The sequence below is a fragment of the Pelodiscus sinensis genome, chromosome 2 (genome assembly GCF_052426305.1).
Source record: "Pelodiscus sinensis isolate ZL-2025 chromosome 2, ASM5242630v1, whole genome shotgun sequence".
Classification (NCBI taxonomy): Eukaryota; Metazoa; Chordata; order Testudines; family Trionychidae; genus Pelodiscus; species Pelodiscus sinensis.
Genome location: NC_143053.1, coordinates 214,484,513 through 214,499,279, shown reverse-complemented (window position 1 = coordinate 214,499,279; position 14,767 = coordinate 214,484,513). Strand labels below are relative to the sequence as shown.

Below are 14,767 nucleotides of genomic sequence, written 5' to 3'. Positions count from 1 at the left end.
CCCAGTAACATAGCGATTTTTTAAAAGTCTGCAGGCTCTATACCCAGAGGTGCACCCCCTCAAGAGCCTTGGGACTTACACTTGGTATTAACAACCCTCACAAAACCGCCATTGGAACCCATGGCGACATGTTCCCTACGCCATCTATCCTTAAGGGAAGGCATTCTTGGTAACAATAACATCAACGCATAGAGTGAGCAAGATGGCTGCCCTGATGGCAGACCCACCTTTCACGATCTTTTTTAAGGACAAGATTACGATGCGACTGCACCCAAAATTCCTCCCCAAGGTGCGTTCCCCTTTCCATTTGAATCAGACAATATACTTATCAGTATTTTTTCCAAAACCCACATTAATGCATTTGAAGCTCAGATGCTCACCCTAAATGTCAGAAGAGCTCTCTCCTCCTACATCGACAGAACAAAATCTTTCAGATTCTCTTCCCGACTTTTCGTCTCCATTGCAGATCATAGTAAAGGAAAACAAATTTAATTACAGAGATTGTCACATTGGATCTCAGAATGCATTGCTACTTGTTATTCGCTAAATGACCTACCTTCGCCAGTTCCGATTCAGGCACACTCCACAAGAGCAGTTACCACATCTGTTGCTTACTTGAGGAAAATCCCACCACATGATATATGTGCAGCAGCCATGTGGTCGTCAGAAAACATCTTTTCAAAACATTATGCACTTACCTCAGAACCCCTCCAGCATACCAGACTAGCAAAAGCTGAACTACAAATGGCATACTTACCTGATCCGAAGTCCCTGCCTCTGTAAGAAAATATTGCTTGTAGTCACCTGATGTGGAGCACCCCCAGGGACGCCTCTCAACAAAAAAAAGGAGGTTACTCGCCTTCTGTAACTGACATTCTTAGACATGAGCGTCCCTGCGGGTGCTCCTCTACTTCGGAATGCCCTTATGATAACATCTTAATATATTATTTCCCGGGTTCCGGATAGAGAAGAAACCGAAGGGAGGGGGGCCACACATGCACGATAGTACTGAGAGAGGCTCGCGTGCACTGCACATGTGCGGCCCACGATACATTGCTGAGAAAAATCCGTCGAAGTGCTGGGGCGCTCAACACCTGATGTAGAACACCCCCAAGGATGCTCATCTGGAAGAATGTCAGTTACAGGAAGGTGACTAACCTCCTTTTCTTGTGTGTTGTGAAGGGTTAATTGCTTCTTCATTCACTTCCTCCACACTAGTCATGATTTTATAGCCTTGTATTGTATCCCCCTTACGTCATCTCTTTTTTTCTAAGATGAACAGTCCCAGTCTTTTTAATCTTTTTTCGCATGGAAGCTTTTTCATACCTTTAATCATTTTTGTTTCCCTTCATTGTTCTTTCTCAAACCAGAGCTGTATGCAGTACTCAAACTGTGGGGCTACGTCTAGATTGCATCCCTTTCTCGTAAAAGGGATGCAAATTAGACGTATTGCAATTGCTAATGAAGTGGGGATTTAAATCTCCCACGCTTCATTAGCATAAATATGGCTGCCGCTTTTTTTCAGCACGGAGCTTTGCTGGAAAAAAGTGCCAGTCTAGACGCGGATCTTTCAGAAAATAAAGCCTTTTCCGAAAGATCCCTTATCCCTTATTTTAAGAGGGATAAGGGATCTTTCGGAAAAGGCTTTATTTTCTGAAAGATCCGCATCGAGACTGGCGCTTTTTTCCGGCAAAGCTCCGTTCCGAAAAAAAGTGGCAGCCATTTTTATGCTAATGAAGTGTGGAAGATTTAAATCCCCGCTTCATTAGCAATTCCGATACGTCTAATTTGCATCCCTTTTACGAAAAAGTGATGCAATCTAGACGTAGTCTGGGTGTTCCAGGACTTTATACATTGCATTTCAATATTGCCTGTCTTACTCTCTGTCTCTGTCTTAATAGTACATAATATTGTTAGGTTTTTTATGGCATTGCACATTGAGCAGACATTTTCAGAAAACTGTCCACAGTGACTCAAGATCTTTTCTTGAGTGGTAGCAGCTAATTTAGATCCCATCATTGTGTATAGTTGAGATTGTTTTCTAGTGTGCGGTACTTAACTACATTGAATTTCATCTGCCGTTGTCTTGCCCAGTCACCCAGTTTTGTGATATTGGTGTGTGACTCTTTGTAACTCTGCCTTTACTATCTTTCGTAATCTTGTATTATCTGCAAACTTTGCCATCTTGCTATTTACCTCTTTAACAGGAGTAAGCCCAAGATCAGCTATTGTAATCGTAATGATTATACTCTTATTTATGTTGAAATTTGTAAACTGAATCTCTCTTTCTTCTAGCTATTCATCTGTCAATACCACATCTGGCTAGCAGCAGATACAAAGGGGATCTTGGTGCTCATTCCTGGAAATCCAATGCTCAACATTATTGTCAGCACTTTTATATTTGTGTGTGTGGCACATGAAATTTCTCAGATCACTAACGATCTAGCACAGATGGTTGTTCCTAAAGATAATGCAACTCTGCTTAGAAGGCTGCTATTTATAACTATTTTTTTTTCTGGACTCCTCTTTTTGTCAGCAGTTCAAGATCAATCAAGGCATTAACTTCAAGAAGTCCTTTAAAACTTACTTCAGGTTTACTTTTTGTCTGCCTGAAGAAAAATATTTAACTGGAGGTATAAAAAACTTACACAGTGCTACGCTGCAGCAGGACATCTAAATGAAGTGTATTGAATATGTATATAATGAAAATGTACATATTTTGTGTGGAAATACCCTACTCAAAGGAACATGAGAAACAAGAATGCACTGTAGAGATTTGCATGTGAAAAACAAGTCTTTTTTTCTACTGGATATATATTTTCATTTGCATATCTGTTTTAAACATAACATGAAGTAGAGAAATGAGTGGGCTGGCAGCATAATTTGGAGATTACTGAATTAACTTTGCTTTGACACACCTAGCATTCTACAGTATACATAAGACATGCTTTAATTGTCTTCTCAAGAAACTTTTGTAACAACAAAGCAGTTCTGATGAGTGATCCTTAGTTAATGGTTATCTTTGCTAATTTAAAAAATGAAGTTTATTGTACTGGTAATCAGGGTTGTTTTTCTAAACTTAGTGTTAACTCATTGTCTAAGGATCAGTGTTTTGGTGTAGCTAGTATATGGAATCCTTCATGAATTGAAAAAAACCCATCAATTTAAATGATTCCATTTAATATTCTAGCCAGGTTTACATACTGTTTCAGAGATGTTTTGTATTTTTTTTCTTACTAAAGAAGTATTCTTTAGTACTAGAAATGTGGGATTTGTTAAGAATGCATAAGTAATTTTATTTTGAATTTTCTACTAATGTGTTTGCTTTTTCATCAGTATTTTCCATTTATTGCTCTTTCAAACTCTCTATAGTTCACGATATTAATACAGCACCACTGAAAAAACAGTGTTGAACAATATTTTGGCTGAGTACTGAAAAGTTGGGAAAATTTCCACCCTTTTCTAATCATACCTTTACTCTAGTTAGATCTTACAGAGAAGGGTATAGAGGGACACAACAACCACAGAACCCCCCCAGATTGTATGTGACTCGATCTAGGTTTCCGTAGGAAGTTAGAGTCATATTAGCTCTTACAGTGATATCTTCAGTGAAGGTGTGGAGAACAGCCTTCCATGAGGAAGGGTGGTGGTTGACTGGTAATCTGGACAGCTGCAGACAGTGGGTCCCTTTTTAAAATAATAATGAAATAAGGTTGAGATTCATTGTTCAGAAGATCCAGTTCTTACATTCTTATTTTTCAGTATCTTTCCTTGATAGCTCTGATTCAAACTCAGAATCAGAAGCTTTTCTTTATTATGTATCCTTTTTTTGCATACAGCATAGAACTGAAAGAAATAGCATTTCAGATTAGAACTGATAGATTGCAATTTTAAATTCTACAAATTCAGTTGAACTAAGGTGATATTTTGTTACATTAAATCACAGTATTACAGTTTGGTTACATAATACTTGGAGGTTCAGGTGCGTCTTCATTCTGTCCTCTTGCTGGCTACTGTTTAGCACTCAAATGAATACAGTATTGTTTTCTCAGCGTATGTGCAATTATAAGTAACGATAAACAATATGAATTTTAATTTATACAGTAAGTGGTCTGATATTTATACATTTTCTGATGTAGTCTCAGTTGATTTGTGGAGTCTGGACTTGCAAAGCCTCCCATGTCTGCAAGAAAACTTTCCTGACTGTGAAAGAATAGCTGCATTTTGTTCCAGTAAAGAAAATAATTTCTGTACGAATCTAGGAATGAGAGGAAGATAGCAAGATAAAGATAATACAAGTCTCAAGAATAAACTTAGTGCACTAATTCAGTAACCTTAACATGGCAACTAGTTTTTTTGACAAATGAGAGAAAGATACTCAACATTTCTCAGTTGTTTTCTTTTTGGACATTATTTCTAGTGTTTGAAAAGTCCTCCTTAGCCACTAATCAGTACATTTGATTTACTGAAAGACATGCTATAGCTGAGAAGTGTAGTGATAGTTGTTATGGACAGGATGTACAACCTACATCTATACCATTATTAGAAGTAAGAAAAAGTGAATTTGGGGGGGATATTTTGGTTTTGTTTTTCACAAACTAAGCATTGTAGATATTTATTTATCTGTTGTACAGATTTTGTTAAAGATTTATTTTTAATGTTTGAAATAGTGCACTTCACTATTACTGTATGTGAGAGAAAATATATTTTCTTTTAAGGTTATGTGAAAATATGAAGTAATTTAAACAAATAAATGTATTGTGGATGCTTATTTTTATACTGTGAGGCGCATACATTCTGGTTTGTTAGTTTTTTAATTATTTAAAACAAGATAAGTGGTAACTTATTAGTATGCTTCATCAAAATCAGAAGTTCAGGTTATAGTGCATTTAAAAAATAATTTCCTACCCCTCACTAGTTCAACTAAACCTTCTCTATGTGGAAATGTTAACCCTCCCAGTCAGTAGACGTAACACGACTGTTCATATGGTTACAAGATGGGGGTGGAGAGAGAGAGAATCTTCCACAAGACCCAAGTCTGACACTGTGGCTAGTCCATTGTCACTACCATAACCTCAAGGATTTAGTAACCCTCACATGTGCTGTGCTCTCTATAAATAGGATTGCAGGGCCTAACTCAGGTTGCCAACTTCCTTATTGCAAAGAAAGAACACCCCTGCCCTGCCCCTTCTTCAGTGCCCTGCTTCCCACACACTTCATTCCCCCTTCCTCCATTGCTTGTTCTCCCCCATACTTGCTTACTAGCTGATTTCCACTGGACTGGGACAGGGGATTGGGGTCTGGGAGGGGGTTCCCAGGCAATGGGAGCTATGGAACTGGTGCTCAGGTGAGGCAGCATGCAGACACCTTTTCCTCTCTTGCTCCTCCCCCCCCCCCCCCGGGCTACTCATATGCCTAGGAGATGGTGGGGCGTGCCAGCTGCTGCCAGGAGCAGGATAGGAAGCCTTCCTGTACTGCCAACACGACTTAATGAACTGATTAGCAGTTCTAACTGGAGCCTCCAGGATCTCTTTTAAACCTGGTTTTCCAGTCAAAAACTGAAAAGTTGGCAATTCTAGGCCTAACTGATGAACTGGTGTTAATCGCCTGGGCCCATCCCTAGATCCACAGCACAAAGGGAATGCAGGCCCCTTAACTCAGTTTCCAGCATTTCTCTTCCAAGTATGTTGTTGTTTAGAAGCTAAAAACTGAGATGAAATGCAGACTGAAAAAAGTTGCTGCATTTCAACCCTTAAGCTACATCTAGACTACAGGGCTCCATCGACGGAGCCATGTAAAATAGTTTGTCATAGTCAAAGAAGCAGGGATTTAAATAATCCCCACTGACTCATGCCGCATCTAGACTGCCACGCTGTGCCGGATCAGCTGATCGTCGGCACAGCACAGTGGCCATTTTTATTTTAAGGAAGCGGGGATTATTTACATCCCCACCTCTTTAACTATGCCAAATAAACTATTTTACATGGCTCCGTCGACAGAGCCATGTAGTCTAGACATACCCTTATTGTAATGATGCAATGGCATTTCATTCCCCTCCTCCCCCCTTTTATCTTAATATATGGTCAGAATAGGGCTATGAATGTACGTTAACACTTTTAACTATCCCCAAAGTGTTCAGTTATTTAGTATAATTTTTATTTAGCTGTAGTTTTGTGAGTGCATATCTATAATATGTAAATAATGAAATATTAGGTTCATATAAGAGAGTAAACTTGTCTAATGTTGCTTTTTGCAAAAAGGACAGTGGAGAGGTGTGCTGATACCAAACCATTAACATAACTAGACACTTTTCAGACCATATAAAGCTCGTTTGTTACAGACTTGTCATTTATGATCTTCAGCTGACAAGATATGTAAAAATCTTGAAAATTCACTTACATTTTCCAGTGCTATTGTGTATAATCAGTGCTTTCTTATTCCTGTATCTAAACATTTTTTATTTCAGATGAACTGATAATATTCAACAACTAGTGGAAAAATCAATTTTCAATATAAATGCTAGTGTGAAACAAAACGGACTAATTTCACAAGATCTATCAGTAATTTATTTAAATTCAGTATGAAACTGAAATAGAAACTTCAGGTTATTTACTACTTTGCACTTAATATAGCAGTTGTACTGATGTTTTATGTATTGAAAATTTGTAATATTCTTCCAACAGGCCAAAAACTATAAGACAGCATAGATGCATCCCAGGTCAAAACACTGGCACATTCTGGACTGTGTAACTGTTCGGTCTAGAGATATTACAGATGTACACATCTGTTCCTTGAGAAGTACCAAATACTGGTTAGACCATCGACTTGTTAGAAGCATCTTCCTACACTTTGCACCAAAGCACCTCAGACCATCAAAGAAAATCAATGTGGCTGACAAAGTTGGAACAGGTACTGGAGACTGCAGTAGCTGAGGTCCCAAAAAATTCCACAGCCATTGAGGTCACAATATAGCATCAAAGGTTCTTGGCTTTGTAAAGTGGAAACATCAAGAATAATTTAGTTTAAGAATGATCCTGACATAGACCAGCACAAAAGTCCTACATCTTGGACAAGAAATCAACAGTGAAGCAGACCAAAGGTATCATCAGGCCAAACATACACTTCAAATTTGGCTAAGGCCAATAAAGTACCACTGTTTGGAGCAAATGTCTGCAGTGCTGCAGGAAGTGGGTGACAAGCATAACATGAAGGCTTTCTACATGTTGGACCTCCCTGGTCCGGCACCCTCGGGACCTGACTTGTTTAGATGAAGTTATTAAGGCATCAAGTAACTGTCCATGGGCAAGTCTCCAGGGGCTGACTCGGTTACATGTGAGATGCAAATGTGGAAGTGCCTACCAGGTCAGGAAACTCTCAGAAGTCTTTACAAGACTATATGGGAACAGGAAACCAAGCCCCATGAGTATAAGGGTACTTTCACAGTTCATCTCTACAAAAGGAAGGGAGGGGGGTGCATATCTAGCTGCAAAAAACATGATCCTGCATACCTAGCGTTTGGATTCACATATAAAGACAATTGCCCGCAATGCGTTATTTACTTGGAGATTTGGGGTAATGGCACTATGGGTCCATCAAAACTTAAAAGGCATTGGGAAACAAAACACCAGCAATCGTAATTCCCAATTTGAATTACGGGAACTGGAAATGAAGCTGCCCTTAAAGTGTCATTTTTTATATCACTTCACATTGCAAAATAAAGAAAAATTTCATCATAGGGGAAGACTTAATTAAGCCTTGTTTTTTTGGATGCAAGCCATGCACTTTTGGGATATGAAGTTGCCAAAAAACTGAAAACAATTCCTCTTTCTAATGATACTGTTTCAAATCGCATAGCTATGATGAGCAAAGACATTCATCAACAACTTAAAAAAAATATATCAGAGATGTATGCTCATTGGATGAGTCGACTGATATTGTTGACAAAGTTATGCTACTTATCTGGGATGAAGAAGAACTTGAAGAATTCATGAACTGTCTGGAACTGAAAAAGCGTACAACTGGCATCGAAATATTTTTACATGGTCAGATTATTTCTTAAGTGCTGATTTTAAAATGTCAGCCTTAGTGATGTTAAATTCTCGGGAATACATTTTGGGAGAATACTCTCGAGAATGTTCTTGAGAATATTCTCCAATGCGAGAATTTTTGAGAATTTTCTCTTAAATACTTGTTAAATAGTTTTTAAAGAATTTTACTATTTATAATGGTGTCTTTCTTCAATAAAACTTCAAGAATCAAGAAAGTTTCCAATTGTTAAAATGAAAAATCGAGAAAGTAAAGAAAAAAAGACAGAGGTTTAAATTACTAGAACTTTTATTACAAATCTTCTATTGCAGGATACAAATATTTTTAACTTTCTGGATTGAATCCAAGTCTAATCAGAATCTGCACTTTCCAAATCTGACCCATATATTTCTATCTCTTCTTCTTCCTCATACATATCCTCTTCTTCGACAACTTCTTCTTTCTCTTCAGCATCATCAATTTCTTCTTCCTCATTTCTCTGGTTCTGTTTCCTTTTTTCTCTTGGGGATTTAAACAGAGCATCATTTGGGGTCTTAAGAAGCTTTATATTATGGGCTATGAATGTCAGCTTGCCTGCCCTTTCTTGTGTTAACTTGTTTCTTTTTGCATTATGAATGATTCTGTAAGTACTGAAACTTCTTTCAGTTGCTGCCATTGTTGGTGGCATATTCAATATGTTGATTGCTGCTTTCCCTAATTTTGATCCATAGCAAATACCTTTCCACCATGTTACTGAGCCAGCTGATTTTGTTACATATGATTTTCCAAAAAAACTTTAGCACAATACTCTGCAAGCTCTGCAATGACTTTTGCTGAATGATCAGTGCCATACATTCTTGTGACTAATTTATTGATGAATTCAGTTCCTTGTATTTGTTCATTTCTAGTAAGGCACTCACCATTGAATTTTGGATCTAGAATATTTGCAGCATAGTGAATGTCTTTTAGAGCCATATCTTTTCTTTTTTCAGAACTTTTCATCACATCCTGTTTTTCTTGTTTGGTAAACAGGAACTTTCTTGTTTGGTAAGTGAACTTTCAGGAAGTAGCCTATCAAAATGATCGCTTAATTCCCTGAAACAGTCAGGAACTTCGCTCATTTTTGGCTGGTCAGATTCAAGCACCATAATCCATTTAACAACAGGACTTATCAGTGCATGCAGTTTTTAGACCCGTACCCAAAATACATCTTCATCAAGGATTGAATTCCTGGTACATTTGCTCAGTTTAGTCTGTAAATCTTCATGGACAGCAAGGCATTTTAAGACCTTTTTTTATTTCAATAAGCTTTTCAAACAATATAAAATGGAACCCCACCTAGTTTTAACTGGCAATTTAAGTGCACAAGTTTGATTTTTCTCTTTTTGAAATGCAGTAAAATGAGCTCGTAAAACTTGCCATTTGTTAATTTCCTTCACAATAGTTTTTCAGGTAGCTTCAGTTTCTTGAACAGATTTTAAATTACTGATGTCACCAATTAACAAATTTAGTATATGAGCAGCACAAGTGTACATAGCAATGTGATTGTATTTTTCACTAAGCATTGATAAGGATTTCACCATTGCTGCAGCATTATCAGTGACAATGGCACCAAATTTTTCAGTGCCTATTTCTGTCATTATTTCTTCCATACGGAATTCCATATACTCAGCAGTATGGCGTTCAACATTGGTTGCCACTGACTTGTAAAACACTGGTTGGGGTGATGATATAATAAAATTTATAACATTCATTTCTTCGGTTGCTCTAAGCATCACACTGCAGTGCAAGAAAATAGGCTTCTGCAATTTTTGTTTTTATAAGAGCATCAACATGTTGATATTCAGCTTCCAAAAGTTTGTTAGAACGTGTACCTGGATGGCATCTTGTAAGATGGTCTTAATTTTTGCATGAAAGTAATCCAATCTTCATTTTCATCCAGTGAAAGTGGTGATCCCAATGAGAATATAGCTCGTGCAAAAAATTCATCCAAAGCTTTGTTTTCAGTTTCATTCATAGAGTCAAAGTAGCGACTTATAGAGTGAGACACCTTGGCTGAACTAGATGTGGAAGGAGGTGATGTAAATTCACTAGCACCATCACAGTGTTCTATAGATGTTGATGGCTGAGGTGATCTGCTTCTGGATTCTGAGAATTTTGTTGCCTTTTCCTTGATGTAAGCAGGAGCCATCAAACAATTGGAAATATGCTTTCTCATCTTTGTCGCATTTCTGATATATTCAGCCTTGCAGTACTTATATTCGTATAACACTTTCTTTAACTGCTTTATGAAGGAAATAATCCCACACATCACCTTTAAGCTTAATTCTTCTTTTCATACTGATGAAAACACAATTACACCTTTCACAAAAGAGAATAAATGTGTTATTGCCTCTTTATATACTTTTTGTGATGCTTCCAGAAAGTTCCATAACAGTCAGAATTCCTGACTCATGAATGTTCTAGAAAGTTCCATAACATTCTGAAACGTTCTATAACTATCTTGAATGATAAAGAAAGCTCTTTAACATTCAGGGTGTTCTAAAAGATGAATACAATATATTTCAAGAGGAAATAAAAATTTAGAAATTCTCAAAAATTCTCGGGAAATAATCTTTTGGAGAATAGTCTCAAAATATTCTCATTCTCAGAGAATATTCTCCAGAGAATATTCTTACCTCACGTCACTAGTCAGACTATGTATTTCAGTTTGTACTGATGGTGCAGCTAATATCGATGGTAGGCATGCAGGATAGTCACAAAAATGAAGCCAGTAGCATCAGATATACAAAGCACCCATTACATTATACATCGAGAAATGTTAGCAAGTAAATGTCTTAAGTGCTGAATTAAATCAAGGGCTAACAACAGCTGTTAAAACAGTCAATTTCATAAAATCTAGCTCTCTTAATTCACAGCTGCTTGCAATCTTATGTGATGAAATGGGATCGACACATAGAACTTTATTATTTTATGCAGACATTCGCTGGCTATCGAGAGGCCGGATATTAAAGAGACTTTAAGAGTGTGAACTTAGAAGAAATAATCATATTTCTATCAAGCAAAAACTGTGATCTTTTTCAGTATTTCAAAGACATAGATTGGAATATGAAATTGTGTTATCTTGAGACATATTCCAGCTTCTGAATGAGTTAAATTTGTCTCTTCAGGGATCACATAAAACTATTTTTAACACCTATAATAAAATTGAAGGGCAAAAGAAAAAAATAAACTGCGAATCGAAAGAATTGAAAACAACTGTTTTGATATGTTTAGTACCTTAAAGGAGCTTATGAATGAGGCAAAAGAGAAGACTGAAGATTACAGTTTCTCAGCTTCATCTGATTATTGTTAATCACTTGAAAATGTCACTCTAATTTTAGAAGTATTTCCCTTCAAACCAAGATCCAAGGGAAGCTTTTTTGTGGATTTTGGATTTATTCAATTTAACTAGCCAAACAAGCACCCTATCTATGAATGAAAAGGAGATGTTGGCAGATCTATCCTCAGACGTCATGTTGAAAAAATTGAAAAACAATTTATCACTCAAAGTTTTGAACAAAAGTCCATAGTGAATAGGACCTGTTGAGTGAAAAAGCATTGAGGGTCCACTTCCTTTTCCTTCAATGTACCTTTGCAAAAGTGGATTTTCAGCAGTCACTGCAATCAAGACCAAATAACAAAATAGGTTGACTGTTACACCTACATTAAGACTTTCTTTAAAAAAATCTCACTCCGAACATTGATGAAATATGCCATCAAATGCAAGCTCATCTATCCCATTCAGATTCATAGTTAATGTTTATGATTAGTTTAATAATCATAATATTTGTTAAACTACAATTATTGGCATATGGTTTTGGTGTAATATGCGAAATGTGTTATAATATAATTGCTTTGTGCTATCTCTGCTCTTTTTTTGTTGTTGTTACACTTCCTTGATATGGTGTATATTTTCTGTTATTAAAACCAGATACCATGTTTCTGACAACTTTTTTTTTTTAAAGAAAATTTTCATAGGTATTTCTCAATGTTTGTATTTGGTGTTCCTTGGTCTTGAAAAAGTTTAGGAAACACTGGTCTAGAGGGTGCTTGGTCATCAGGGCTCAACGTTGCTAGGTTACATGCATGGTCCACATGAAGACTTCCTGTATATGGAAAATGGTGCATTACAGCCAACTGAGAACAGAAACCCACTCTGTGTTGACCCATCTTCGGATATAGACACTTTGAAGGCCAATCTCAAAGCATGCAAGATAGACATTAAGATCAAGTGGTTTTTACATGCATGTTCCTCTGTCTGCAAATCTCATCACAGCAACAAAAAACAATCTTTATCCAGATTATCTTTCTCTTCATCTGATTGGTTGGGCTACTGTGCATTGACTCATCTTCAACACTCGTGTTCCTTATTGGTATAGAATGTACTGTTGACTTCTAGAAAACTGTCTACTAGAAAGTGTTTGTTTAAAAATGGTCTAGCTTTATTCCTTGGCTTTACCAGGAGTTTCCCCCTCCAAAAACCTTATGCTAAAAGGGGCAGTCTGTGATACATACTTTAGCTGCTAGAAAGAAGGTTCTTTGTATATTATTTAAATGGAACTGAAAGTTTTAGGAGATGATGTGGATTATTTGTTTTTATGCTAAGAACAATACTGATTAGTGGCAGTATTCCCTGTAAGATGAACAATTGGGTGGCCATCCAGGAGAGATTTAAATGCCTCTCAGTTGGTTAGCAAAGCACCCTCAGCTATTAGCATGTGTTTCTACTGGTGGTGCACATCTGCACATGCCTTGGTATACACGACAAAATGTATTCCATGGGTAAATGGGGGGGAAAAATAATGGAACACAGATTAGTGGGCATGTCTGCTCAGATTATTTCCAGGTGGGTAACACAAAGCAGTGTTCTGTTGCATGGTGTCTTTCTACTAGTGCTGTAACAGCATCTTTCACTTGCCTTAACCATGCCCCTAGTAGGGAAATGTGCAGGACTGCTACTTGCAAGTCAAAACACACTGAGGCTGTGTCCAGACTCAGGGGTTTTTTCGAAAAAACTTCCCCTGCGTCCAGACTCAAGCTGCGTTCTTTCGAAATTAATTCAAAAGAACGCGGCTTTTCTTTCGATGGCGGTAAACCTCATTTCACGAGGAAGAACGCCTTCTTTCGAAAGTTCCTCTTTCGAAAGAAGGCGTTCTTCAATGTAAATAGGGCTTCTTCAAAAGAGAGCATCCAGACTCACTGGATGCTTTCTTTCGAAAAAGCAAGCCGCTTTTTCGAAATTTCTCCGTGCAGTCTAGACGCTCTCTTTCGAAAGAGGCTCTTTCGAAAGATGCTTTCGAAAGAGCCTCTTTCGAAAGAAGCCTGCAGTCTAGACATAGCCTAAATGTTATATTCTAGATGTAGCTTCACGAGTAGATGCACATCTTGCAGAGCAGTGCTTCAGCTGTTACTCAATTAGGACTCTGTTCACACTTGCTGGGTTTTCAGCATTGCTTGTTAATCTAGCCATAAAGTAGAACTATGCAGATACATTCAAAGAACCAATAAGCTTGGTTACCGTAACCACAGTTTTGCAAAATGACTACATATTCACACTTCTGCCCACCTTAACCTCTTTCTCAAAATCCTATTATGGTGCCTCTGGGTTAGCAGTGGAAATGATAGAGAACGCAGCACCATTTATACGGCCTCATCCTTTGAATGTCTGGAAATGCTGAGGGAAGGATTAGAAAGTGATCCGTGTGCACCAAAACAGGATATACAGGTCTAACAGACTGGAATATTAAACTTGATAGGTTACATGAAGTATTTTGTTCAAAGCATCTCTGAAAGCCAATTTTCATAAAGCATGAAGAAGAAGCAATAGGCTTAAACTGCAGCAAGAGAGGTTTAGGTTGGACGTTAGGAAAAAGTTCCTAACTGACAGGGTAGTCAAACACTGGAATAAATTGCCCAGGGAGGTTGTGGAATCTTCATCTCTGGAGATATTTAAGAGTAGGTTAGATAAATGTCTATCAGTTTAGACTGATGGTCTAGACCAGTGGTCCCCAATGTGGTGCCCGCGGGTGCCATGGAGCCCGCCGGGGCATTTATGCATGCTCGCCAAGTGATCAGGGCTGACCCTGTCCCAGGCTTGCAGCATATGGGTGGCCCCGCCCCCGGGAGCCGCAAAAGGTTGGGGACCATTGATCTAGACAGTATTTGGTCCTGCCATGAGGGCAGGGGACTGGACTCAATGACCTCTTGAGGTCCCTTCCAGTCCTAGTATTCTATGGGGAGGATAACCATCACAATGCTTCAATATTTTTAGCCCATTTAAAAAGAGCTATCTTGGTTCTTACAATCTTGGTCATCACTGTCTAAATAATAAAAGCACTACTTTAGATTTAAGTAAATGTCTCTTACTAAATTTAAAATGCAGAGGCACAGCTGTCCAGGAGCAGTGCCAGCTCATGCCGGGTCTGGGAATTACCCCTGCTACAGCTCTGTAGTTTAAATGTAGTACGAGCTTAGCTGCCTACATGCCCAGCTCCTACTACATTTAAACTGCAGAGCTGCAGCGGGGCCCCTGATCGACTAATCATGTAGTCATTGCAAATTGAATACACTACAATGATTAGTCAATTATTTGCTTTTTAACATCTTTAGAAATGAGTCCAAAAATCTTTGAATCTGGCTGTTACTTTGAAAAAACTCATTTTTCCATAGAATTCTCAGTTGAACATAAAGACAGTCAGAA

At 37.9% G+C, this 14,767-nt stretch overlaps 1 protein-coding gene across 2 annotated transcripts in view; it reads left to right on the top strand.

Moving 5' to 3' along the window:
- CASD1 (CAS1 domain sialic acid O acetyltransferase 1) overlaps nucleotides 1-4,771 on the top strand; it is a 65,354-nt gene extending 60,583 nt beyond the window's left edge. For both annotated transcript variants that reach the window (XM_075922347.2, XM_075922348.2), the window contains one exon: nucleotides 2,296-4,771. In XM_075922347.2, coding sequence (XP_075778462.1) covers nucleotides 2,296-2,562 — 267 coding nt within the window. In that variant the 3' untranslated portion in view covers nucleotides 2,563-4,771. The remainder of the gene's footprint in view (nucleotides 1-2,295) is intronic.
- The last annotated feature ends 9,996 nt before the right edge of the window (nucleotides 4,772-14,767 follow it).